At 47.5% G+C, this 26651-nt stretch overlaps 2 protein-coding genes across 8 annotated transcripts in view; one reads left to right on the top strand and one right to left on the bottom strand.

Annotated features, from left to right (window-relative positions):
- Nucleotides 1-26651, top strand: part of IL15RA (interleukin 15 receptor subunit alpha) — a 52772-nt gene that overhangs the window by 18524 nt on the left and 7597 nt on the right. Inside the window, exons 2-7 of one of the 7 annotated variants that reach the window (XR_009053428.1) lie at nucleotides 10236-10430; nucleotides 12172-12264; nucleotides 14395-14589; nucleotides 15183-15215; nucleotides 21747-21831; nucleotides 23971-24196. Coding sequence is in view for 6 of the 7 variants with exons in the window: in XM_057733935.1 (XP_057589918.1) it covers nucleotides 10236-10430; nucleotides 12172-12264; nucleotides 14395-14589; nucleotides 15183-15215; nucleotides 21747-21831; nucleotides 23971-24067 (698 nt within the window). In the remaining variant the exon portion in view is untranslated. Of the gene's footprint in view, nucleotides 1-10235; nucleotides 10431-12171; nucleotides 12265-14394; nucleotides 14590-15182; nucleotides 15216-19153; nucleotides 19288-21746; nucleotides 21832-23970; nucleotides 24766-26651 lie in introns of those variants that run through there. The other 6 variants (XM_057733937.1, XM_057733935.1, XM_057733941.1 and 3 more) reach the window with 6 other exon arrangements.
- The window catches only part of FBH1 (F-box DNA helicase 1), a 58661-nt gene continuing 51467 nt past the window's right edge, over nucleotides 19458-26651 (bottom strand). The window contains exon 23 of the transcript XR_009053425.1: nucleotides 19458-19569. The gene's annotated coding sequence lies outside the window, so the exon portion shown is untranslated. The remainder of the gene's footprint in view (nucleotides 19570-26651) is intronic.

The following is a 26651-nucleotide window of genomic DNA, read 5'->3' as shown; positions in this document are numbered from 1 at the left end:
ATACAACCTCAAACTTACCATGAAGTTGTAAAGATAGTACAAAGACTTTCTGAATACCCTTTACCCAGATTTGCCAACTGTCTACATTTTGCCCCATTTGCTTCACCATTCCCCCCCTCTCTAAATAAAGGTACATTTATTATACGTGTGCATGTTCTTCTGAAGCATTTAAAACTAAGTTGGCGACACTATGCTTCTTTATGCCTAAATATTTCAGTGTATATTTCCTAAGAACACATTCTCTTACATACCTTCCTAAAAAATAACTCTCACATAATCATAGTATCAAAATCAGGAAATTTAATCTTGACATAATATTATTATCTAATACTCTGTCCATATTCAAATTTTGTCAGTTGTCCCTTTAATGTCCTTTTTAGCTGTTTTCTTCCTAATTCTGGGTGTAATCCAGGACCATGTGTCACATTTAGGTGTCACATCTCTTTAGCCTACTTCAGTCTGGAACATTCCCTCTACCTTTCTTGAGCTTTCTTGGTCGTGAATACGGGCCAGCTGTTGTTCCAAATGTCCCTCGGTTTAGGTTCTTTGCAGGAGGGAGACCACAAATGTGATGCTATGTCCTTGTCAGTGAACTGGATCAGGAGGCATATGACAGCTATTTGTCCCCATGTTAGTGACATTGTTACTTCTGATCACTTGGTTCAGGTGGTGTTTGTCAGCTTTCTCCAATATAGTCACCATTTTCCCCACTGTAACCAGTAACTAATCGTGGGAAGATACTTTGAGACTCTGTGTATCTGTCAGGAGTGCGGTCCTAAGAATCTAAGAGGAGCAGAACCAGAACCGCCTTGTGCAGCTATGGGAGCCAGTTACCGTCTAGGTGAGCTGTTCCTTCTGTGTCTGGAGCTGGAGCCTCCAGGCCACACGTCTGGGTGGGAAGATGGTCATAAAGTCGGGGAAGCAAGAGCCGCCTGAGAGCCGTGGGGCCAGGCTGGAGCCCATGGTGGTCCTTCAGCTTCCCGCCGAGACTCCAGCTTCCACGCGGGGCGCGTCCGGCAAGAGAAGCCGGCACTCCTCATCGTGGAGGTACAGATACACCTGGTCCAAAGGTGGGAGAGTCTGCAGCAAAGAGTCACGGGGCTGGGAGAGCTGTCTGGCCACCCAAGGAGCCCACAGGTAAGTGACTGCGTGAGCGGCAACAGCTCCCCTCTCCCTAGGGCAAAGGAGCAGGGATGCTCCTTCCCTCCTTCCAGACTGCACATAAAATCTTTCTTGTGTCACAGGCTAACTGGACACCGTGCTGGGAGGGGAATTCAGGGCGTGTGTGTCCAGCTTAGCTAAACTGAAGCAGTGCAAATTCGCGACCCTTTGTAAATATCCTGTCCCTTGTTTCCACACTCATTGTTCCTTTTCTTACCCATCATCCTGTCCGTATTCACTAGTTATCATTATATTGTAAAGAGGGCTTTCTCTTCTCCCTCTTTACCTGTTAATCCTTTATTTACATTAGTATACTTATGGAGTTTTGTTTTATTTTGTTCCTTCATCTGTTACTATCTTTGTTTTTGATACTCAGATTGGCGCAGATTTGGCCAGCGAGGGCCGGTTCAACCTGGCCACCACATCCTTTTGACATGTTGCCATCATTCTTTAAGCCCTTCCCTACTTTCTGGTACTAGATATTCCAGGCTCACCTTGTGCCTTCCCTGTCCCAGCCCTGGGTCAGCCTCTTCTCCGAGAAGCAGACGTTCCTTTTAGTGAAGACCAGGGTCTCAGTGCTAAATATGTTTGCTGTATATAGGTCATTGCTTCCAGGCATGTCAGAGGACACAAGTGACATGTGCGTGCACACACACACACACAGGTACACGCAGACCCACGTACACACAGACGTGTACACACACACTATGATTACATCCTGACACCTCTGACCCCAATTCTATGCCAACAGCACAGGGTGCATTCCAGTTGTCCCCTCCCCGTTTCCATAGTTGTAACTTCTTCCTCTAACAGTGAGGACCCAGGTTGAGTTTGTGTTACTCGGTGATGACAGCTGGTTCCTATAGAGAATCAGGAAGAAAAGGAGGGATGACAGTGACCTCAGACCTTTGCCCTCAGGTGCAACAGCAGATGTGGGCTTGGGAGGAAAATCTACGGATGCTAAGAGGATCTGGGCCTGTGTGCTTTTCCTTGTGAAGCAGAGGTCCTCAACTGTATGTACAACATGTTTCCAGATCAGAGTGTAAAATTCACTGTTGCTCAAGTGAATATACCGGCAATGACAACGTCTGGCAGAAGGGGTGTCGAGCTGGGAGGGGTACTACCTGCTATGAATCTACGGTGACGTCAAGCCACCGTGAAGAAGACCGCATATTTGCTGAAGGCTGTAAGAACTTTGAATTATTGTATACGCCATAAACTTAGGTACTTATATATACAGTAAACTATCTCACCCACATAGCAGCCAGCCCTGAAGGACGAGCAGGTGAGTTACACATTAGCACGGAGGCCCTTACGCTGTGGCAGTGACTCTTTCTTTCTTTTTTTTTTTTTTCCCAATTCATCCCCCCCAACCCTCCCCAATTTCTCCACTTGGTGTCCATGTGTTTGTTCTCTACACTTGTGTCTCTATTTCTGCCTTGCATTTCCTTTTTCATAGTTGTTAGCATTTGCCTTATGTATTGAGGTGCTCCTATATTAGGTTCATATATATTTATAATTGTTATCTCCTCTTCTTGGGTGGATCCCTTGATGTTTATGTAATGTCCTTTCTTGTCTATTGTAACTTTTTATTTTAAAGTCTATTTTATCTGATATGAGTATTGCTACTCCAGCTTTCTTTTGATTTTCATTTGCATGGAATATCTTTTTCCATCCCCTCACTTTGTCTGTATGTGTGCCTAGGTCTGAAGTGGGTCTCTTCGAGACAGCATATATATGGGTCTTGTTTTTGTAACCATTCAGCCAGTCTGTGTCTTCTGGTTGGTGCATTTAGTCCATGTACATTCAAGGTAATTATCGATATGTATGTTCCTATTACTATTTTCTTAATGGCAGTGACTCTTTCTAACTCGTGCTGACGCGGTCGCCATCGCCTCGACTTTTTTAATCCCCTTGAGTGGCAGGGCGCAAGTGCTTTAATTCAGAGTGCCACAGACACGCAAAGTTGAAAGCCACTGCCCTAAATGGAGGAGGTTATTTCAAGACTTACAAGGTGTAGAACAATTTGCTGACAAAACCTCCAAATCAGAACAACACAGAGGAGTGAAGACTGAGAAAAGGTGACTGGGGAGAGATCAACAGACTCAGAACATCATTTGAAATTAGAACCAGTGGATGAAGTTGAACTTGACGACTACATGGTAAATAAAAATGTTTGGGAAGGGATTCAGGAGAAAGAGGTACAACCCAAAGACCAGACGGGAGAGAGGAAGATGAAGGAAGTGAACTAAACCTCAACAGCCAGATTTCTTCTCTCCTCTATGAATTTTGTTCATACAAATTAGTAGGAAAACAATTTTTTCAGAAAACTGCTATGTTAAAATAATGATTATCTTATGGTCTCATTGAAAAGAAAATGAAAATGTTTGAGTCCACTATAGAAGCCCCGTAAGTGAAAAGAGAACATTGTCATCATTGGGATGGACTGATAAAGGACGACAAGCTGTATGTTATAGTTTTTAAAAGTCTAATTATTAGATGTCAACAGGACTTAAAGAAGAGACAGGGGTTGGATTAAGGACAAAAAGCAAACAATCCATTTTCCCTCTTGAGACCAAAGTAAAGCCTGCAGTGACTGACCCTCCAGTGGGCTCAGGTGGGCTCAGGTATGAGGATGCTGACATCTTGGCGACAGAGCCTGAAACAGGAGGGGAGGGTCTGACAGCTGACCCAGCGGTGGGCGGGCCTGTCTGCAGCTGCCAGGCACTGGACGGTAGATTGTTCCAACCACACCCCGGATCTGGAGATGGCTCCGTCTTTCTTTTTTTTAAGATTTTTTTTTTTTGATGTGTGGACCATTTTTAAAGTCTTTATTGAATTTGTTAGAATATTGCTTCTGTTTTATGTTTTGGCTTTTTGACCATGAGGCATGTGGAATCTTAGCTCCCCGACCAGGGATCAAACCAGCACCCGGTGCACTGGAAGGTGAAGTCTTAACCGCTGGACCACCAGGGAAGTCCCTGGAGATGGCTCCTTCTGAGCTTGATATCTAAGGAGGCCCACCTGGCCAGCAGGATGTGCCCTAAGGGGAGCAGGTGGTGGAGACCCTGAGGGTCAGGTGAGTAAGTGTCCCAGTGAAGCCAGCGGTCATTCTCTGACATCCAAACCTAGGCCTGCAGCTGGGGAGTGTGGAAATCCAGGGCTTGCCCTCTGGAGGAGAAGATGGACAAGACCTGGGCAGAGGGTCAGGCCCTAGTCCAGAAAGGTATGGTTCTGGCCAGAGGCAGCCCAGTCCACAGGCAGCAGGCGAGAAGGATGGTGAAAGCTGCTATTTGGGGGGCCTGTGGCTAGTCAAAGCCAACCCCAGATCCTGCCCAACCAAAGGAAGTTTCCGATTGCTGGCAAGCAGGCACGGGTTCTGTTGGGGTAAATCAAACAAGACTGGCTTATTTGAAGGCTGGAGAAGGAACTCAGCACCACCAGAACACCTGGGTGAAGACAGAGACATGTTCCAGGGCAGATGAAGACTCACATTCCAGAATCCAGCATCCTCACCACGGTGTGCAAAGCTGTGGAAGATGGTCACATTTTCCAGATTCTCCCCCTCTGGGTGTAGCACAGGCTCGAATCTGCATAGGACACAGTCTCACCTCACCCATTTGGGTGCTGAGCTGTTCCCAGTTCTCTCAGGTGGCTAAATCAGAAGACTTTCAGACTAGCGCTGTCTGACCCTAGCCTGTTGCTAAACTCAGACATGAGAACAAAGAACTTCACTAGGTGTCATGCTAACAGTGTTCAACCAGCTGTGGAGCTGACCGGCAGATCTACTGAGCATCTGCCTACAGAGAGGTGCCTCAAACACGAAATGAAGGTCCAGGATCCCAGGACATTGGCTTTAGCCATCAAGTTTCATACAAAGAAAATCTTAGGGTCTAAATCTCGCTCAAATCTTTCCACTTCCAACTAATTAGGAGGGGGTGATTATTAAGAAAACTTTAATTGTTCTAGCTCGGGTTAACGTTCTTCTGATAAAAACATATCTTACTTTTCACTCCACATCACTTTGTCGCATCCACAGTCTGCTGGGAGTGACTTGTGTCTTGTCTCCCAAAAGGATGTCCAGAATCCTCCCAAATGGCCTTACACGTCTTCTCAGCTTCGACTTTACCCTAAGCTGCCCTAGAGAGAAAATTCCTAATTCTAGGATTGCCTACATTTTCCATAGTCATTTAGCAGCAGATTCATTTATTACAGTAAAAGCACTGAACACCCAGCCTTGGTGCAGCCCTCACTGGCCCTGTGGTCAGCCAAGGCTTCTGACTGCCTGTGGTGGGGTATCTTAAAATCCTCTCCCCCACTTTTTTATTATGCAGTATTTCATACATGTAAGACAGTATGTAATACATACATATGACTGATATTCTCCCAATCCTCATCGGTGTGGCCTTTCGCCTGCGGCCAGGGGTCACCCCACAGGGTCCTGGTTAATGTGGACAGCTGTTCTGAGTGGTCACTGTCTGAGTGTCAGTGATTACTAGATATTTTGATTTTCACTCTGGCGTATATGTAGTATTATGACAAAGAATAATAAACACCCGTATATACACCAGCGGGAGAGACCGAGCATTACAGAAAGTTTCAAAAGCATTTTTAACAGCTAAAGAATTTGCAGCATTAGAAATTCAGAGCATATGAAAAGGCAGCAATCTTCTCTCTTCAGCCGCCTGGCCTCCAGCGTGAATTGTTTCCTGTGTATCCTTTTCTTGTCTATCCTTTTATGTGTAGACAGAAAAATTGGATGTAGGTATTGCTTCTTTTTTCACTGAGCGTAGCCTATAATACACAGTGTTCTGTTCCTTTTCTTCTGAACCTAACAGTGTATCTTGGAGATCTCTCCACTTCAGTGCATAAAGAGCTTTGTCTATTGTAAAGAGCTGGGTAGTACTTCATGGGGCCAGTGGTGCTGTAATTTACACTGTAATTTATTTATTTTCCTACTGAGGACATACAAGGTAATTTACTGGCTATTAGAATAGATAACCTTGTACATATTCACTTCATAAACATGCAAGATATCTGTAAGGCAAGTCCTTAGAAGTGGAATTGCTGGGTTCAAGGGTATGTGCCTAAGTGCTGTAACGGCCTTTCGCAGGAATGCAGATATAGCTGTAAGATAAATTCTAGGAGCAGAACTGTAGGGTCAAAAACATTGGTGTTTAGGTTGCAAATATGCCCTCACTAGGGGCTGTATAAGCAATATGAAAGCAATGGCATATGAACCAACTTCTGTCTCTTTTCCAACGTGGGAGCTGAAAGCGCTGTCTTAGGTCGTTTTATTTTACATTTCCTTCATTATGGACGAGGTTGAGTATCTTTTTATATATTTAAGAGCCATCTGTATTTCCTTTTCTGTTGACTGCCTGTTTATGTCCTTTTCCTGTTTTTCTATGGGATTGACAGTCATTTAATTGACTTTCAGGAACTCTTAACATGAGGGAAATTACCCCTATATGATAGGAGATGCAATTTTTTTTCCATTTGGTCATCTGTCTTTTGATTTACGTTGAGTTCTACCACATGGAAAGGTTTTTCTTTTTATGTGGGTTGACTTTTGTCCACCTCAATTACCCTGAGGACTGCACCACTTCTGTGCTGACTCACTGGGCAACTGGTCTTAGTAACAAGGGCAATGGTTTGTTTCAAGGCTACATGGCACAGGGCAAGCTGTTCCTGAAACGGGCCAGGGAGTCAATGATGTAAATCTCTCTTGTAACAACTCAATTCTGCCATTGCAGTGAGAAAGCAGCTATCGGCAATATGTAAATGGATGAGGAAGGCTGTTTGCCAATAAAACTTTATTGACAAAAGTAGGTGGCGGGGGTCTTCCCTGGTGGCTCGGTGCTTAAGAATCCGCCTGCCAGTGCAGGGAACACGGTTTCAATCCTTGGTCCAGGAAGATCCCACATGCCCCAGAGCAACTAAGCCCATGCACCACAATTACTGAGCCTGCACGCCTAGAGCCCGTGCTCCGCAACAAGAGAAGCCACTGCAATGGGAAGCCCACACACCGCAATGAAGAGTAGCCCCTACTCTCCGCAACTACAGAAAGCCAGTACACAGCAACAAAGAACCAACGCAGCCAATAAATAAAAATAAATAAATAAATTTATTGAAATAAAAAAAAAAAAGAATCTGTCTGCCAATGCAGGGGACACGGGTTCGATCCCTGGTCTGGGAAGATGCCACATGCCACGGAGCAACTAAGCCCGTGCGCCACAACTACTGAAGCCTGTACGCTGAGAGCCCGTGCTCCGCAACAAGAGAAGCCCCCACAGTAAGAAGCCCGCGCACCTCAACAAAGAGTAGCCCCCGCTCGCTGCAACTAGAGAAAGTCCTCGTGCAGCAACGAAGACCCAACACAGCCAATAAATAAATAAATAAATTTATTTAAAAAAAACAAAAAAAAGTAGGTGGTGGCCTGGATTTGGCCCCTGGGCCCGAGTTTGGTGAGCCCTGGCACAGAGGCAGTTAGGGGTCTGACTGCCGCTATATTCAGTCTCCCCCCACCTGCCCTCCTTGGCAGAAAGATCACCTCACTCACTTCTCTTGCCCAAGTCCCAACCCTCTTCATGCCCCAGCTGCTGAGCAGAGACGCATTCAGGTTTCTTGACCCGGAACCCAGGCAGCTTGGGCAGTCAAGCACTCAGCCAACGAGCCGCTCGGCACACACACACCTCAGGAACCGTGATGGGGCAGTACTTTCTCACCACGTCCCTCCAACCTCCAGGACAACAGAAAATGCTGCCAAGGAATTTCCCTCCGTGGGGGACTTTCCCTCCAGCACAGCCCACTCTCAGCCACCTCTACCGCCCCACGCAATGCTTGGCCTCAAAAACCAGATCTTGTCCATCTCCTCCGCATACAAGAAAACCTAATAATGTACTAAATTAATAGGAAAAAAAGGTACAAAAATCATACAATTGTTTCAGGTGGCTAAAGAAAAATCTTGTGTTTAAACTTTAGCTGCAATAGACTCTTTCTGGCTTTGGATGGGACCCCGTCTGAAACAAGGCTAGTTTGGAGGAAACATTGTAGAGCAATACATTGGCTGGGTCCTCACCTCTTAAGAGCTAAGGGCCGTTTGGCAGTTTCTTTAGAGAACCCCAATCCACAAAATTGGTGTCAAGGAGGCTATTACTTTAATTGTTATCAAGGCCTTATGAATAGATTCTCTCCTGGGATCCACAGCATTTTACATTAAGGACTAGATAAATAATACCAGTTCCATTTTTGCCTAGTGAAAAAAAGAGTTAATTTTTCTTTTTTGCAAGTTTTCTTACTGTTACATCATATAGAAAAAAAAAGCCCAAAGTACTCCTTCAACTCACTGAAGTCGAGTTTTCTTTAATATTTATGTTAATGCTTTTATACAGGAGAGGAACTTTTCCAAGGATGCAGAAACATCAACAGTAATTAACAACAAAAAGTCAGTAGCAAACATGGTGTCCTCAAAATGGAAATGGCCAATTCCAGTCCCTCCTTTACTTCTTTGGCCAATATTCCTTGGATACGAACTTGTGAAACTTGTCATTTCCACAAAACAGAGCTAGAGCCCCACTGCCAGGCTTTTGGCTGACGTTTTGGAGTCTGAGTCCAATTCCAGTCATCACAAAAGCAGAGCCATGTGGGCCAATTCACTTGCCCCTGGTTTCTTCCCCCCAAAGTGAGTATCATGGGATGAGCTGATTACACATGTAGACATGAAATAGACTGAACTCGCTTACATTAGATGGTCAGACTTAGGCCTGTCGTTGGGGAAGAGAGGTTGTCCACTCATTCTCTGAACAAGTACTTCTTGAGCACCTGCCAGCTACTGTACTAGGCTACCCACCATAGCTCACAGCACAGATGGAGGGACATACATTCAACACATCGCCTCAACGTCTTAAATACAACTGCGAGAGCCACTGTACAGGGAAAGGACACAGAACTATGGGACCCGGCTGACTGTGGGGGTGAGGGGGGGCCTTCCTGAGGAAGTGACATTGAACTAAGCTAGGAAGGGTGGCAGGAGATGGCCAGCCAAGAGCAGGGTCAGGGCAATGGCCACGGTGAGAGACCTGAGGGGACCAAAGGCCAATGTGGCCAGAGGGAAGGGTAGCTGGAGAGGCAGACAGGGCTAGGTCCAGCGGAGCCTTGATTTTAGTTTTTATTCTTTTTTCATAAATTTGTTTGTTTGTTTGTTTATTGGCTGTGTTGGGTCTTCGTTGCTACGCGTGCGCTTTCTCTAGTTGCGGAGAGCAGGGGCTACCCTTTGTTGCAGTGTGCAGGCTTCTCAGTGTGGTGGTGTCTTTTGTTGTGGAACACGGGCTCTAGGTGCGAGGGCCTCAGTAGTTGTGCCACGTGGGCTCAGTAGTTGTGGCTCGTGGGCTCTAGAGCGCAGGCTCAGTAGTTGTGGCACATGGGCTTAGTTGCTCTGCAGCATGTGGGATCTTCCCGGAACAGGGCTCGAACCCATGTGCCCTGCATTGGCAGGCGGATTCTTAATCACTGCACCACCAGGGAAGCCCCTTAGTTTTTATTCTAAGAGTAGTGGGCAACCAGGAAAGCGTGCAGTCCTCAAATAAACATTCCTAAAGATGATGCTGGCTGCCTTGTGGAAATGGATTAAAGCCTTGTGGGGTAGCAATCCGGAGGCTATGGCTACCTCTCTTCAGGCAAGAGAGGTGGGGGAGGAGAGGGAGACAGAGCACACACACCAGAGGGACGGAGACAGAGAGGAAAGGAGAGAGAGAGAGCGAGATGGAGATCTTTGAGAGATACTGAGGCTGGAGATGGACGGGAGTGGAGGGCAAGGGGCAGGGGTCCCAGCTGATGACCCCTGATCTGTAGCTGTGTTGAGTGGCTGGCACTTAAGGCAAGATCCTGGACAGCTTCTAGATGGTGGGTGCCCTTCCCCAGCATCTTCCACATGCTTGGAATCCGGGGTGTAGCCCCGGCACCCCTAGGGCAGTCCAGACCTCGACTATAACGTTACTGGCCACCACCCAAGTGCTCCCCCCGGTTCAAGCTGAAACCTGCCCATCTCTCCCCTCCCATCTGCACTTCCGCAGGCATCACGTGCCCCACGCCCACGTCCGTGGAACACGCAGACATCCGGGTCAAGAGTTACAACCTCAACTCCAGGGAGCGGTATGTCTGCAACGCTGGCTTCAAGCGTAAAGCCGGGACCTCCAGCCTGACCGAGTGCGTGTTTAACAAGACCGCAAACGTCGCGCACTGGACCACTCCCAATCTCAAGTGCATCCGTAAGTGGCCGTTCCGGCACTGTCCCTCCACCCCCTTTGCCAAGGCCACACAGAGAGCAGACTGCAGTGGGGGCAGCTGAATGAGGGGGCCTCGACATCCCGGCTGAGGACTGAGGCTAGATGAACCAGCGGGCCTCTAAACACACCTCCGGGAGGCAGAAATTCACGGGCTTTGGGGTCACACGGCTCTGAGTTCAAATCCTCGGTCTGCCACTTAACCAATCGCGAGATCTGGGGTGAGGGCCTTGATGTCTCGGATCTCTTGGTTCCTCACCTAGAAAATGGACCCCATGTCAACATTGTGGGTTGGAGGAGGATTAAGCGAAATCTGGTAAATATTAACTATTATGACCGTCAGTGCTTTAAGATCATAGAAGCAAGAACTCGGCTACAGACAAAGGTGTGTGTTCACAGCATGCTTGCTTCCCAGAGAGCGTCCCTGGTTCCTCCCTAGGGGACAGCCCGCAGGGAAATCACTCCCGTTCTCCTCCCTGGAGAGGAGTGGGGAGACCCACGGAGCAGGGACCCCCTTAGCATCACATCTGGGTCCTGCCAGAGCTCCAGACCAAGTGTGAGGAAAGATCTCCAGAATCCCTTTTTTTTTTTTTAACCATCCCCAGCTGGATAACCACACTGGAAGTCAAACAATTTTGGAGTGGAAGCCAGTAGTGCTATTTTCAGGAATACTAAGCCCTGTACTCTAGAAAAGGAAAGATTAACCCGTGGTCTTACAGGCCAATGATAATTTAACATTTATTGCACATGTGGTGCATATCCAGCTGTGATACCTGACATCTGTGAAAATTCTCCACTCCTCTCTAGGGAAAGCAGACAAGGAGGCTGTTCAACAGCAAACTCAGGGCAGGGGGACTCCTTCAAAAGCCAGACTCTCTCATCAAATCTGGCGTTGAGCTTGCCCTGTGCCCCTTCCCCTCCCCCTGTGTGGCCCCCACGCAGACCTCAGAGACCCGGCAAGGAGGGAGCCTTCTGCTTGCAGCAGAGGAATCGCTGGGCTGGGAACACGGTGCCCACGGCATCCCGGGCCGTTGGAGGGATGAGCTGGGTGAGGACGGGTCTGAGCGATAACTGCGGGGAGAACACAGACATCTTCCTGTCTAGTCCGGGGACCCACAAGAGCCATAGTCCAGGGGCAAAAGTAAGGGCTTTCCACTGCAGGGAAAGTGACCGTTTCTTCGGAGTTCCAAGTCCTCTGGGTGGGTGAATCGAGGATGGAGAACTGAACAGGGTGGGTTGCAGGGGGGAGGGGAGGGGAAAGAAGGGGGGAGGCCTGGAATCACAGACTTTTAGACCCCAAAGACTGGAGGAACCTTTAGGTCGCAGCCCCCAAAGCTTCACCTTTTACCACTAACAACTCCCTCCATTACTTTCCCCAACCTCTTGTGCCAAAAACAATCCGTTGAGTAATTATTTATTTTCCCACACAAAAGCCAGCATTTTAAAGCTGAGCTGATATCACTGTTCTCATTCCAGCCAAAAATAAAACACATTTGGTACTTAACTTGTGCAGTCTTTGTGAAAGGCTAGAAAAAAACTGTGCAGTCTGCTCGCGTTGGGAACTGAAGACGGATGGTTGTTTATCTCTTGTACTGCTGGCCTAGCCCAGGGAGTCAGATGTGTCAACTTTAAATTTTATACTTATTTTCTATTTACATCCAATTCTGAAGCCACCCCAGGTTTCACCCTCAGGGTCATAAATGCCATGTGGTTGTCCTCTCTCTAGGAGACCCCTCCCTGACTCACCAAATGCCACCCTCCACAGCGGCACCGGCAGGGGTGACCCCAGAGCCAGAGAGCCCCACCTCTTCTGGAAAAGGTAGGACTGTTGCAGACTCTCTCAGGACTCCCATCCCCGCTGCCATCAGGTCCCCACAGAGCCTCAGATCCGTGGACCACTGCCGGGTTCCACTGCAAACACCTCTTACTCACGTCAAGAATAAGAACTGACGTTAGTTTCATTTTCCCTTTTAAACCAAAGCAGCTTGATAGCCAGGCTCGACAGGTGCGTAATTAATAATGGCTTAAAATCCATTCTTAATAGGCTGGATCACACTTTGTGGTAGACATCTAGCCTTCAGAACGGGGAGGGTCTGAGGTTCTGCCTGCCTTGCATGTCAGCCTTCCCGGGTCTCATGGGCGCTGGCAGAAAACCTGACCCTCCTGGGTCAGAGACGGAGGACTTTCCTACCCGGCACCGCAGGCTGCAGGACCATCGGCAGGTTTCATGAAGTCCCTCTTCCCCACCTGCCTTAAACAGGCCTAACGGATGCCCACACGGGCAGCGTACGTCACTGGGGGGTGGGGGTGGGGTAGCCTGAGCAGGCACCTGAGTGTTTCACCCCTGGCGTGAACACATCTACCCTGTGTGCCGGGGAAGGTGCTGTTTCCGCCTTCCAAGGCCGTCTCAGCATCCTTGAGAAGCTGGTGCCTCTGCTGGCTGGACGTGCAGATTGGGGAGAGACCCACGCAGAGCCTTCTCCCAATAACCCTAAGTTTGATTGCTTTAGTACAGACACATGCACGAAGCTGCCAGGGCTCTGTATTTCCACCGAGTCTTAGGCAGACTCTACCCTACTTTCCTCAGCACCTGATGTTAAGAAACTCCAAGCTCTTGGATGCTAAACATCCTGGGACAGCGTGCGCTACATCCTCTGATACCCTCTCCTGAGTTCTGATCTTCTGTGGCCCGATGCCCCGTGTGAGGCTCCTCCGGGTCCCCGAGTGCTCCTTCCCCTGCGGGCGCAGCCGCCCCGCTGTGGCTGACGGCGCTGCTTGGGCTGCCTCTTCTCAGCCGAGGCTGCTCGCTGACATCTCCTTGGACCTCTGCGTGGTCTGGGAATTAGGGTTCTAGAAGCGCTCCTGGGGACCCTTAGGCGGCCGAGGCCGAGACCCACTGCTGAAGGGAGGATGGAGAGGCCGGAGCAGGTTCCCTCCCCGTTACTTAGCTGACAACAAACAGAAGGAAGGGGCTGGCGTGCCCAGGACCCCTTTGATCCAAGTCACACCTGGTTCAGGTGGCCTCCCCCAGCCTTGCCTTCATGCCCTACACACTTGGCAGATGCAGCTACTCAGTGAAGCCTCAGACGTGCGCGTGATCTCCGGGGCGGGCGCCGTGGCCATGGGCACCGCAGGGGCCTGCTCTGCGCGGGGCGCTGTCTGCAGGGCGCCTAGGCCCTGCGAGGTGCCGGCAAAGGGTGAGAGGCCATGCGACTCCTCCAGCGCACGTGGCTGGGAGACAGGGGAGGAGGGGGGGAAGAAGCCCAAACGTGTGGCCGGACAGCCCAGGATGCGGGATCACGGCCCCCCTCGCCCCCCTCTGCTCCAGGGCTGGGCTCCTAAGTGCATACTGTCACAGCGGAAGACCCATTTTTCATGGAAGGAGAACAGCAGAGTTGTGCCACCGCACTGTACAGTTTGGGGCAGCCGGTGGCCAGTGAGGGACGGGGAGGTAAAGGACCTGAACACAGGGCGGGGGCCCCCCCTCCCCGAGGTGGGGGCTAGGCGAGGACATGGCACGCGGGTCCCCTCGCTAAAGGTCAGACGGGCCGAATCTCAGCTCCCCGATTTCAAAAGTTTTGTGCAAACGTGTAAAAAGTAAACGAAACTCAGCGTCCCCGTGTCTTTGGCAAGTACGGTTGCACTTGTTTATCTGAGCTGGGTCCCCGGTAAACACTCTCTAGGGCCCGGCTCTACTCAGATCTTTGGGATTGTGATAAATAACTGTGATAAATAACCAGAAATCCTCTAGCGTCCTCAAAAGCCCATCCAGACGGATGAAGACGTTACCCACTCAAGGGGTCTTCCCCAAGAGCCGTGGAGGAGTTTGCTGGGGGCGGGCTGGCCGGGGCGGGCTCATGAGAACCGGTGTTAGTCCAGTCTCTCCCGAAGCTGAGAAAAGACACCGTTCTCAATATTTTCATTGTCCATGTCTTGCACTTCCCTGCAGAGCCAGCTTTTACTTCCAAGTCAGACACCCCAGTGGCCACAAGGCCAGCTACTGGACCAGGCTCCAGGCTGATGCCGTCCAAGGCTCCTTCTGCGGGGACCACAGGGGTAGTCAGTAATGAGCCCTCCCAAGTCCCAGCTCAGACCACAGCCAAGGCTCCGGAACACACCCTCCCGGCCTCGCAGGACCCGCCCGGTTAGTGCTGGCTTTGCCTGCTGGAGGAGAGGGCGGCTCCCACGGGCTGCTTCGGAGACCGGGGTGCAGACCCGGCGCGAGCAGATCGCATCACACCATCCGATTGCCAAGTCAGGATGACTGAGCATCTCTCTGCCTGCTGCTTTCTGCCACCGCCTCCTCGCTCTGGCCTCTGTGCTCCCTGCTCCACCCTGGCTCAGCTCAGCGGAGAGAGAAAGCCTGTCTCCTGCACGTGACAAGCCTCCCCGCATTAACCTGCATGGCACAGCCTTTGCCAAGAATCGGGATAAGATCTGCCTCCCCCGGGGATGGGAGGACGGAGGAAGCTTTCTGAGATCTGGAAGGATGCCGCGTGGGATGGGGGAGCGCTCGGCAATCTGCATGTTCTCTTCGGGCATATCTCATTCTTAAGCATGGCCCAGCATGGGAACGAATGACCCCGGTTCTGTGCGAAAGCAAGTCTGGTTTTGCCAGCCGTGAATCTCTCAAGGCTTTAAGACGGGAGCCAGATTGTCCAGGATTTCTCTTCCTTAGGGAGAAATCAGTGCCTTTAGGACCATGGCAATAATTGAGCTGCAATCTCTTCTCCGCAGGTGCATATCGGTACAATCCCACGGCTGTGACCGGTAAGTATTTTCCTTTGTCCTGGTGGTGTTTATGCTCAGGGGACCTCAGTGCCAGGGTGCTGGGTGGACCTGGCTTATGCCTGCTGTCCCAGCATGGTCACCAACAGCTGCCCCTTTCACTATCAAGTGGGTCTCCATTTAGGTAAGTTACATGACCCCCCTGTTCATGGAATTCTAGCCTGACTGTCATAATGTTGGTAGCTTCTCACTGTCAGGCTACGGGCGTAGAAGCCAGACTTGGTGCATCACAGAAAGGGTCCAGGACCCATTAGAAAACCATTTAATATCACTAAATGATACCCTCCATGAGCTGCATTCATCTTTCCCAGGGACTTAGCACCAGGCGCTCAACAGCAAGAAGTTCACGTTCTCAGCATGAGGCATCTTTTTACAGAAGACACAGACAACATTAAGGCTGGGAGAGAGAGGAAGGGAAAGTCCCAGCGAGTGTAAGGAGGACATGGAAAAGTGTTTGTGAGAATGAAAGAAAAAGAGGAAAGGAAGAGAGGAGAGGAAAGGAAGAGAGGAGAGGAAAGAGGAAAGAGAAGAGGAAAGAGGAACAGAAGCAGGGAGAAATGCGAGAAGTAAGAAAGAATCTAGTACTTTTTGTCTGACAAGTTTTCAATGAGCCAAAAAAAAACAAACCCAAAACACTATAATTTCATATGCACAAAAATTATTTCTATCTTTGATTCACAAGTTTCCCTGCTAGAGAATGATTCAAGTTTTTGTAGTTATATTTTATCTGCATTGTGTCATCTGGAAAAAAATAAAAATCAGCAAGTGGCTTTGATTATTTCTGCAGTTAAGATGATTAGAATGGTTTTTAAAACGGTTAAAACATATGCCAAGGGCTTCCTAGGTGGCGCAATGGTTAAGAATCCGCCTGCCAATGCAGGGGACACGGGTTCGAGCCCTGAGCCAGGAAGATCCCACATGCCACGGAGCAACTAAGCCCATGCACCACAACTATTGAGCCTGTGCTTTAGAGCCTGTGAGCCACAACTATTGAGCCCATGTGCTGCAACTACTGAAGCCCATGTGCCTAGAGCCCGTGCTCCACAACAAGAGAAGCCACGGCAATGAGGAGCCCGTGCACCACAATGAAGAGTAGCCCCCGCTCACCACAACTAGAGAAAGCTCGTGCACAGCAAAAAAAGACCCAACACAGCCAATAAAATAAATAAACAGATAAATTTATTTTAAAAAAATGTGGCAAGATATTTTTAAAAGGCTTTCTGGAGAGTATTTTCATGGGAAAACTGTGGCATTTAATGAGAAGGACACTGAAACAAAAATATGTTTATCATTTAAGGGGTGGCCAGTAAATAAAGTAGCCAACTTAATTTTTTTCCTTGTGTCACATACTACATTAATTGTCCTACAAAGTTTTACATTTTTTAATTTATTTTTTTGAATTGTTAATATTTGTCCAGGGCTTAAAAATTAAAAGTTACAAAAGGATGTATGGTAAAAAGCACATCTCTGACTGAAAATCCCCAGCAGGAAGGAACTCCTGCTACCAGATTTCTGGGAATCTTTCAGAGTCATTCTGTAAACAGCACATAGAGGATACACGATGTAGACAGGTTATTTTATTTTCACTGCTCTGCATCTTGTCTGTCTTTATGTGATGGTATGTCTTAGAAAGCTTTCCATGTCAATACATAAGAACCACCTCATCCTTTTTAACAGCTACAGAATATTCTATTGCATGTATTTGCAGTTTATTTAGCCAACCCCTGCCGGGACATGTGCTTGCTTACGTTCTTGGGCTATATTACAAACGATAAGTAACTGGAACACCTGATATTGTTTTGCATATGTGCAAGTATATCTGAAGGAAAAAAAATCCTACAAAATTTGGGGACCATTTTTTCCCTATGTGGATTTTCAAACTATTTTATTCTAAGGTCTAATCTGTATTTTTTCCAGTTCATGACTTTCACTGGGTTAAAGTATCAGAAACTCTCTCCCCTATTCTAAAATGCCACATAATAAATATAACTGAACACCTACGATAGACAGAGAGAGCTCTGTGCAAGGAAATGTAGAAACAGGAGAGATTTTTAAAAAAATATATTTTATGTTGTATGAACAAGATTTTCTTCTTCCAGACTGCTTAATATCAACATCTTAACAGCCAAACTATAAGACAGGCCAAGTCACTGTCAGCAAAGACATGAAAGCGAGATCTATTACCTTAGGCTTTAGGTTTTATCTGCTATGAAGAGGTGAGCTAAAACTAAAATCATCCTAGGTGTCTAAAAACACTTAGTGATGGATAGTTTCTTCAAAGTATGTCGCACGCAATCCCAGCCACCTGAGACCGAGGAGTATGCCCCGTTGGGTACAGGAGGCAGAGATGCTCACAGCCCCGTGGACATCGGTGGGGTTGCTATTTCTGCAGGAATGAGCCACTGATTGACCATCTTTGGAAGAAGATATAAATAATGCTTTACCGTGGCAGTTGCTCAGTAGATATTAACTTAATGCTTTAATCAGCCCAGTGGTATTACCAATATCATAGTTTTTAAGAAATAAGTTATGTAAATGATTATCACAACTTTTAAAAGTGGCTTTTTTAGTACAACAAAACGGTAGATAGTAGATGCTCCATAATTATTAAATGAGTGAGCGAATATTCATTGGAGTTCAAGGGTGTTAACATTTTAATACATCTTGAGGGAAATGGTCATCATTTCATTGTCTTTGGTATCTACGGGCTCTCTTAGCAGCCCTTTTTATCAGTAACCTCATTCAATTATGCCAGTATCTGTCTCTGGTCCTTGCCGAGGCTAGTCTTGAAGACTTCTGGTTGTGAAACAAAAGGGCAGAATGTCAGCTACGTCGGCATTTGCGCTGCCATGTTCACTGAGTGCACCAGGAGTGAAGGGTTTATCTTTCAGACACTATTACACCTCTCGCCTTTCGTAGCTGAAATACATTTGCTGCAGTTGATGTGCTCAGCCTTTATCAGGAGCTACCTCTACGTGACATCACTCATCTGTTCAAACAATATAAATTAAGTTCCTATCCTGTGCCAGAGATGGTCCTAAGCTGCAAAGAAATGCAGATTTCTCATTAAAAAGCAAACGGCAATTGACATGTCCTGCAGCTTACGGAAGGTTAACGGTTTAATTCGATTCATTATTTATTGATTACCCACTCCGAACCTGGCACTTCCTATGTGCTCGGTACAGGAAGAAACAGAAAAGAAACCACTGCCCAGGAATACGCGATTGATGTCCTCACTTCAGAGCTGCCTTCAGCCGATGCAGGCACGTGACACATCAGATACACTACCCCCCGACCGAGCTAGTCTGCAGGGACTGCTGAGAAATGACGCTTCCCTGGATATTCATGGAGGACACTTTCTTTAAAATCTGAAATACAGTTGACTTACGATATTATGTTAGTTTCAGGTGTACAGCGCAGTGAGTCAGTCGTTCTGCAGACTACACTCCATGTACGTTATTCCAAGACGACGGCTATAATTCCCTGCGCTGCCCACCCTACTGCTTACCTGTTTTATGTGTACTAGTTTGTATCTGGTAATCCCTTACCCCTAATCTGCCCCGCCCCCTTCCGTCTCTCCTTTGGTACCCACAAGTTTGTTTTCTCTGTCCGTGCGTCTGTTTCTCTTCTCCATTGTATTATTTTTTAGATTCCACATGTGGTATCATACAGTATTTTCTCCTTCTCCAACTTATTTCACTAAGCATAATATTCTCTAGCCCCATCCACACTCCTGCAAATGGTAGAATTTAATGTTTTTCTGTGGCTGAGCAATGTTCCATTGTATAGATACACCACCTCTTTATCCACTCCTCTGTTGATGGACACGGGTTGCTTCTATGTCTTGGCTTGGAAAATAGTGCTGCTGTGAACACTGGGGTGCACGTATCTTTTCAAATGATTATTTTCGTTTTTTCCAGATATCTGGCCAGGAGTGGATTGCTGGTGCATATGGTAGCTCTGTTTCTAGTTTTTTGAGGAACTGCCATACTGTTCTCCAGAGTGCCTGCACCAATATACATTACCACCAGCAGTGTAGGAGGGTCCCCTTTTCCCCACACCCCCTCCAGCACTTGTTATTTGTAGACTCGTTGATGACGGCCATTCTGGCCAGCATGAGGTGATACCTGATTGTGGGTACAGAGGACCCTTTCATCACCCGCATCGAACAGTGGCCACTGGCCACCTCGGCTGCTTCCCCACTGCAGACCCAACATCGCTGCAGGCTGAAGTCACGGCGGGGGCTCCTGGCCCTTCTGGCCTCCTGTGCAATAATGCACCTTTTCTCCTCTCTCTTAGCAAATCTCTTTTCCTTTTTCTCCAATCCATATGCCCCCTAGGAAACACAAAAGGGTAGAGAATGTGGCAGTTGATATATTAATCCATTGTTTTGGTGATTCTGGTTTCAATTTCTTTACTAAATTTTCCTGGAAATAACTGAGGAAGAGGCCAAGGGTCTGAGTTCAAGTGGCTGAATTTAAATTGCTCTGTTATATCATTGGTTCAGCAGACCTCTTACCGCCTGAGTTTGAGTCTGCAGTTTTTATTCTCGTTCAGGAGAAACAGGAAGCAGCATTGTGAAAGTGGAACTATAGTTAACATCAGCTCGCCTTTTCCAATAAATCACTCCATGAACAGTAAATGCACACCAAGCTGATTAGTCAACGGGAAGGAATAATATACCAGAGAGTATAACATCTCTGTGAAAAAATTTGTCTTTTAGTCATAATGATGATTAATGTTGTCTAAAAACTCAAAACAACTTTCACTAATTTCCCATGTTTTCCATTACTTCTTTGGAACAACTTTTCTATACTTATTTTTATTTACTTAGGTGCAGCTAGTTTTGTTTTTTGTAACTTTAGTGTCTCTTCTGATTACAAGATCGTTGCAAAAAATATCAGGAGGAAAAAAACCCAACTTTTTAAAAGAAAATAAGGTTGTCTACAATCCTAAAATATTACCTAATACTTTGGTGTATATGCTTCAAGACTTTTCTGTGTGTGGACACATGCATGGCTTCCTGGAAATTTTTTTTTTTTTTTTTTTGCTGTTTTTATCTCAACCAGTTTTTTTTCACTTAAGTCATCATAGACATCTTTCCACATTAACAAGTGTAGATTTCATAGTTTTAAAGAGCTGAATAATTTTCCATTGCACAGATATGCCGCATTTTATTTAACTAATTTTCTACTGATAAGAGATTCAGATTAACATTTTAAAAATTATTTTAAACAATACTTTAGTGAGTACTCCTGTATATATGTTTCCCATTTCCTTAGAATAAGTTTCTAGTACTGGAATTAGAGAGTCAGAGGAAAGTCTTCTCTCAAGCTTCTGTTACGTGTTGCCAGTTGCCCTTGAGACAGACTTTACCAGTTTTCCCTCCTATGCTGCAGAGAATCTGAGTATTTCCCCTCATCCTTATATTCAGCTGTTTTTCAGAGAGATGTATTTTTAAGGCCAAGTCATGGGTGATTCATCCTTGTACACAAGGCTGTGTGCTGTCTGTATAGGTGCGGGTCTGAAAAGCTCAACAGTCCAGGAGATTCACGTGCCTCCTGGTCCACAGTGAGACTCCTGTGTCCCCAGACGTTCAGGCTGTCATCTTACACGCAGGGCACGCAGGCGACTTTTGCAGGGAGATTTCACAATATTAGGGCAGGCTGGCCAGATCTGCTGGGAGCTTATGACTGACACAAGCATTTTAAAAGTAGTTCTCTTCACCCTGCCCTCAGGCTCAGCCCTCTCGCTTCCACGTGAAGATCACACCCTCCCTAACAATTTCAAGTGCCCCATGGCTGGGGCCCTCCACCCTTAAGTCCCCCCACCCCCCATGCTGCTCCCTTCAACTCCATCGAAACACGAGTCTTCCCTTTTCCTAAGCCATTGAACGTCATTCTCCTCTTCTCTGTAACACCTGCCTGTAATGCCCTCCTCCTCACCACTCCTCCTCCACCACAGAAAGTTGCAAATTAAAAAAAAATAGTAAAGATGAAACTGGAAGAAAAATGGCACCGCCTTGCAATTGTGTCTCCATCAGGATTCTGTGCAGGTGGAGAAAAGGGAGGCGCTGTGGGGGGGACACCCGAGGAGGACCCCGGCCCTACTTCCCCGCCTCCGGGTCCAGCAGCAAGTCCCTCTGCCCCCGGGGTGCTGGCCCTGGCCCTGGTGCTCCCGCCCAGCTTCTGACTTCCGAGGCCCTTACCCTCCCCTCGACCTCACCCCTTCCCCTGCCCCGCCACCCGTGCCACCCTGATCGGGAAGGACGAGAATGTGGATAACGTGGGTGGGGACAGTTTGAACTGGCAGTGCTGGCGGGAAAGGAGAGTCCTTTGTGCCAGGTGTACAGTAGGCTGAACGGCGTGGACCTTGGGAACTGTTAGAAACGGTGAGCTGGCTGGGAAGGCATCTGGATCTCGCTGCAGGAATGCAAAGAATTTTCAGGCTCAGAAACAGACGTGCTGCCGGGCCTTTGAGCGCGAAGCCAGCTCAGTTCTGCTCTCTTTCCAGCAGCCATCTCCACGCCGGTCGCCGTGCTCGGTGGAGTGTTCATGGTGTATCTTCTGGTACATTTCATACATTACCTAAGGTCAAGGTGAGTAGACAGAAGGCTCACGCCGCACAAGATGCTTCCTCCACCCCACCAACCCACCCCCCGAGAACAGGGCTGCCTCGGATGACCCCAGGCCTGCCCTCTCCAAGGAAGACCCCCTTTCTTGGCTGCAGACACGGTGCTCCCACGCACCCCGTGTGTGTTGGCCAGAAGGAGTGCAGGGGCTGAGTGGTCCCTGAGTCGGGCCTGTGCCCTTCACTGTCCAAAGCAGCCCGCAGGCCACGCGTCAGAACCGGGCAGCCAAAAGCCCGTAGGTGACCCGGGGCCAGTTCAGAAGGAAAGAAGATGCCAGATAACCACTCTGACGGACCTACAGTTCCCAAGATGTGTTCACAAATGTTCTCTTCTTGAATGTGTCCGTTAAGTACGGGTACGCGTCCCTGTAAATAGGCTCATTCATGCTGGCCTTGGAATTTCTAATACTTGAAATGCTGTATTTCGGCAGCAGTGGCAAGATGGTTTCTGCCACTTGCTGAAATGTCAGTTTTTATCATGTTTCTAATCTTTGCACGTTTTTCCCATTCCTTCACGAAAGCCTCAATGGTATAGTAGTCTTGACTTTGTACTTGTATCAGTTAGTAGCTGGTATTTTAGCATTCCATAGTGATAGGGCTGTTACACACATACCGGGGGTGTTGAAACTAAACTTTTAGTCACTAGTTATAAAATATTTTCTTCTACATATTACATCAATATAAAGCTTATACCACCCTTCGAGCCTAACTTTGGCAAAAGGAACATTCCATGAAACGCTCCTGTAAAGCCAAAATGAAAAACAGCCACCAAAAAATTTACACAGATCTTCAAAAGCTGTTAATACCATCCCAACCAAAAAGAAATGCCACAAACCGCAGTTTAGAAATCAACAAAATAAGGTTGACATTTTACTTAAAAATTCATCAAAAAAAAAAAAAACCCAAATGCTAAAATATTAGCAAAAATAGAAAATGACTTTTAAAAGGATTTTGAGAATATCATGACAACTGAATAATTTCCACATCAAATGTTGTATTTGGAATTACATTCGTAGGAAATTATAATGAATATATATATATATATTTAAAGGTTTCCTTCAATTATTTAATTTATTTATTTTAGTTTTTGGCCGCACCCCGCGGCATGTGGGACCTTAGCTCCCCAACCAGGGATCGAACCCATGCCTCCTGCATTGGAAGGCAGAGTCTTAGCCACTGGACCTCTGGGGACATCCCAATAATGAACATATTCATTGACTATATTAGAAAAGAATATATGCACCGTCTTTGTTAAGACTACATTGAAAACATATTTTTAAAAAGGATTCGTAAATTTGATATATATGCCAATAAATATGCTCATAGAAGGAAAACATCAGTATTCACTGGCTGTATTATGGAAAAGTCCTAAATATATCTTTAAGAAGAACTGGTAAATCCGACAAGTGTGACTCCTCGGGCATTCGGTGAGTTGATTCTTGCTGTAAACTGGTAATTTGCACATGGGTTATTAGGTAGATTTGCCATTCCACAAGCTGGCTTTTGGAAGATTGTTTTTGGTAAACTGGCCTACAGTCCTGATATACAGTTCAGCCCTCACTCCGAGGAGCTCCACATGCTTGCACTAAAATGTCCTCAGAGTGGCTTATCCTCGGGGGTACACTGTATCGTCCCGGACCCACATGCTCAGGGCCTGAAACACGCGTCCAGCTACAGAGGGGCACCGTGGACGCAAGACGCTCTGCGGCCCCTGCCCCTGGCTTCTTGGGGGCTGATTAATATTCACGTACTTACCTAACACTTCCTAAGTAAATGCCAGGAGCTGTTTTCAAAGCTTTATCATCATGATGCCGTTTTTACTGAGACTGTCATGCCTGGCTTAGCTGGGCTCCTGGGGACGCGCTGCTTCCATGGGGCCTGGCGTCTGAACCACCGCTCTTTAGCAGAGGGCTGGCAGGGGGCGGGGGGCGGGGCACTCCAACAGCACCGGTCAGTCTTGGACGAGGGGGTTAAATTCCAAAGTAAGATGTAAACGCCAGCTGAGAGTGGGGGCGATCTAGGTGTTCTCTGCCAGAGTGTCCCAAAGGAACTGACTGTTGACACGATCTCTCCTCTTTTCAAAACCTACGAATTATCTGTTTTACAGGCAAGCTCACCAGATACCCACGGTTGAAATGGAAAGCATGGAGGTTGTACCAATGACCAGGGGAACCGACGCCAGACAGGAGGGCACAGAAATCTGACCACGTGACCTAGGAGGCTCCAGGGGACGCCAAGGCCAGCGAAGGCCTCGGTGAAGTCCCAGCTCTACTCCAGCCAAAGAGGACCTAGAGAAGCCTCGGGGCGCTGGCCTCGGGGAAAAGCCCACCAGGGTGAGAAAACATCCCGGCATCACTTTACCAACTGCCCAGCCCAGGCCCCACCTGTATGAGTGGGTTCTCCGGGCTTAGGACAGATGCCCCCTGCCTGCCCTGCCGTGCCCGCCCTGGGCGTAGGCCCAGTCCCCAAAGCCCCAGCAGTTGACGCTTTCCCGGGTCTTCCTATCAGGGCTTTTATTTCATCACGACATTGACTCAGGACAGCTTATCTGCTCGACTCCCCCTCCCATTCCTCATCCGGACCTGCAGTTTACAAAGAAATACACTTAAGGCTCCAAGGGAATTACGAGGCTCCTCCTGGCTTGGGATGTGTTTACAAGGGTGACACCAACATTTCAACTCCTCAAACCTCCCTCTCAGCGAGCTGCTCCGCACGCACTGAAAGGCAACAGGGAGGCCGTGCCCAGTGCATCCTCTGGATTTAAGGGTTCAGGAAGAACACTGAACTCGGTGACATTTTCTGTAGATGTGCATTTATATTTATATCCTTGTCTTTTATATCTACATGTTATAAGATTTCTATTTTGAAGTTGTGCCTTGTATAAACAAAATAAAATGTCTATTTTCAGTACAAAAAAAAAAAAAAGCACTGAAAGAATCACTGATGAGAAATGTACCACAAAGTAAAAACGGAGATTGGGAATGTAGAGTCCCAGGTGGCTGAGCTCAGCTTTTCTTTCTGAAGGGAGAAAAAAAAAGCCTTGCCTGAAGTTGAGTTGGATCACAGTATTGGAGAAATCACAGCATTGGAGAATTTTTCATAGCGTTTCCACATGAGAAGCAACGGGTGGCAGACTGAGGTCCAGGCATGCCTGGTCACACACCATCTCTTTCCCTGCATTGTTCTTTTCTTTCGTTCTTTGGTGTTTATGACCTTTGTTTATAAAATCATGGGCCTGGTCCCACCTCCTTGTTTTATAGATGGGGAAACTGAGGGCTAGAGAAGTGACTTGCCCAAGACCACGTGGCTTGGTTAACGCCAGAGTCTGAACAGGGTTGGGATGGAGACAGGTACGTCCCCCTACCTGGGGTAGGTCTATAAGCCAGGTGTCAGCCGCCCCATCCCACGGCACAAGCATCCGGGAGGTGGGGCGTAGGCATGGCAACCAATTCACAAGCTGCCACGGCTCCCGGAGCGCGTTGCTTAGGAACTTCTTCATGTCATGAATTTAGATGGCTTCATGGAAAGTGAAGGAAGGAAGGGAGGAACTTTAAACAGCTGGCGCTGGGGGTGTCAGGGCCACACCATTTTCACTGTCTGTGGAGATCTCTTTCACCAAATAGGAAAGCTCACTGCTAGCCCGTGATGTGCCATTCTGTTCACTATCGGCCTTACGTACTTGATTATCCTGAACCTGCCTACCTACCTGAACTCTCTGCTTCTCTCTTCAGCTTCCTGCCCGAGTGTCTAGAGTTTACCATTAACTGGATCCAGTTTGTTCTTTACAAGAACTTTTAAGTATATGACCCTTGTTATTTTTTTTTTAATAATTTTATTTTTTGGCTTCTTTGGGTCTTCGTTGCTGCACACGGGCTTTCTCTAGCTGCGGCAAGCGGGGGCTGCTCTTGAGGTATGCAGGCCTTTTAATGTGGTGGCTTCTCTTGTTGCAGAGTACTGGCTCCAGTCGCACGGGCTTCAGTAGTTGTGGTGCGTGGGCTCAGTAGTTGTGGCTCTCAGGCTCTAGAGCACAGGCTCAGTAGTTGTGGCGCACGGGCTTATTTGCTCCTTGGCATGTGGGATCTTCCCAGACCAGGGCTTGAACCCGTGTCCCCTGCATTGGCAGGCCAGTTCTTAACCACTGCGCCACCAGGGAAGCCCCTAACCCTTGTTATTTTTGAAACTAATTTGACGGGAAAAAAATGGGCAGATGTTCACTGGAGCCAGGAATCTGAAAGGTTTCTACGGGATGGAAGAGGGCTGAGCCCCAGGTCTAGTTCATGGATTTATGGTTCAAATTCACCATCGTCTTTGGAAGAGTGAGTGATATGATGACCTCTGGGGGGCAGGGAGGGGGGTGCTGTTTTGAAGCTGTGGAATCTACACAGAAGTCTGTGATCTACAGGCACCAACCACGTTCAAGCTGGGTAAATTATACTTCAAAAATTAGATCTAGACATAGAAGCAAGCAGGGCTGGGTGGAGTTGAGGTCTAAAAGGACCAAGAAGGGGACTTCTCTGGCGGTCCAGTGGTTATGACTCTGTGCTTCCACTCCAGGGGGCCTCAGGGTTGATCCCTGGTTGGGGAAGTTCTGCAAGTCACGTAGCGCGGCCAAGTAAATAAATAAATACTATGTTTCAAAATTATGGAGAAAACACCAAGATGAAAAAAAAATTTTTTTAAATAAATAAAAGGACCAAGAGGGGTTGAGTGGGGACAGATCAATCAGGGCCTTTTTTTTCTTTTTTCTTTCCTTTTTTTTTTTTCTTTTTTCAGTCTAAAGGGGTAAAA

This window comes from Hippopotamus amphibius, chromosome 4 (assembly GCF_030028045.1).
Source record: "Hippopotamus amphibius kiboko isolate mHipAmp2 chromosome 4, mHipAmp2.hap2, whole genome shotgun sequence".
NCBI lineage: Eukaryota > Metazoa > Chordata > Mammalia > Artiodactyla > Hippopotamidae > Hippopotamus > Hippopotamus amphibius.
This window is presented reverse-complemented; position numbering and strand designations above follow the sequence as displayed.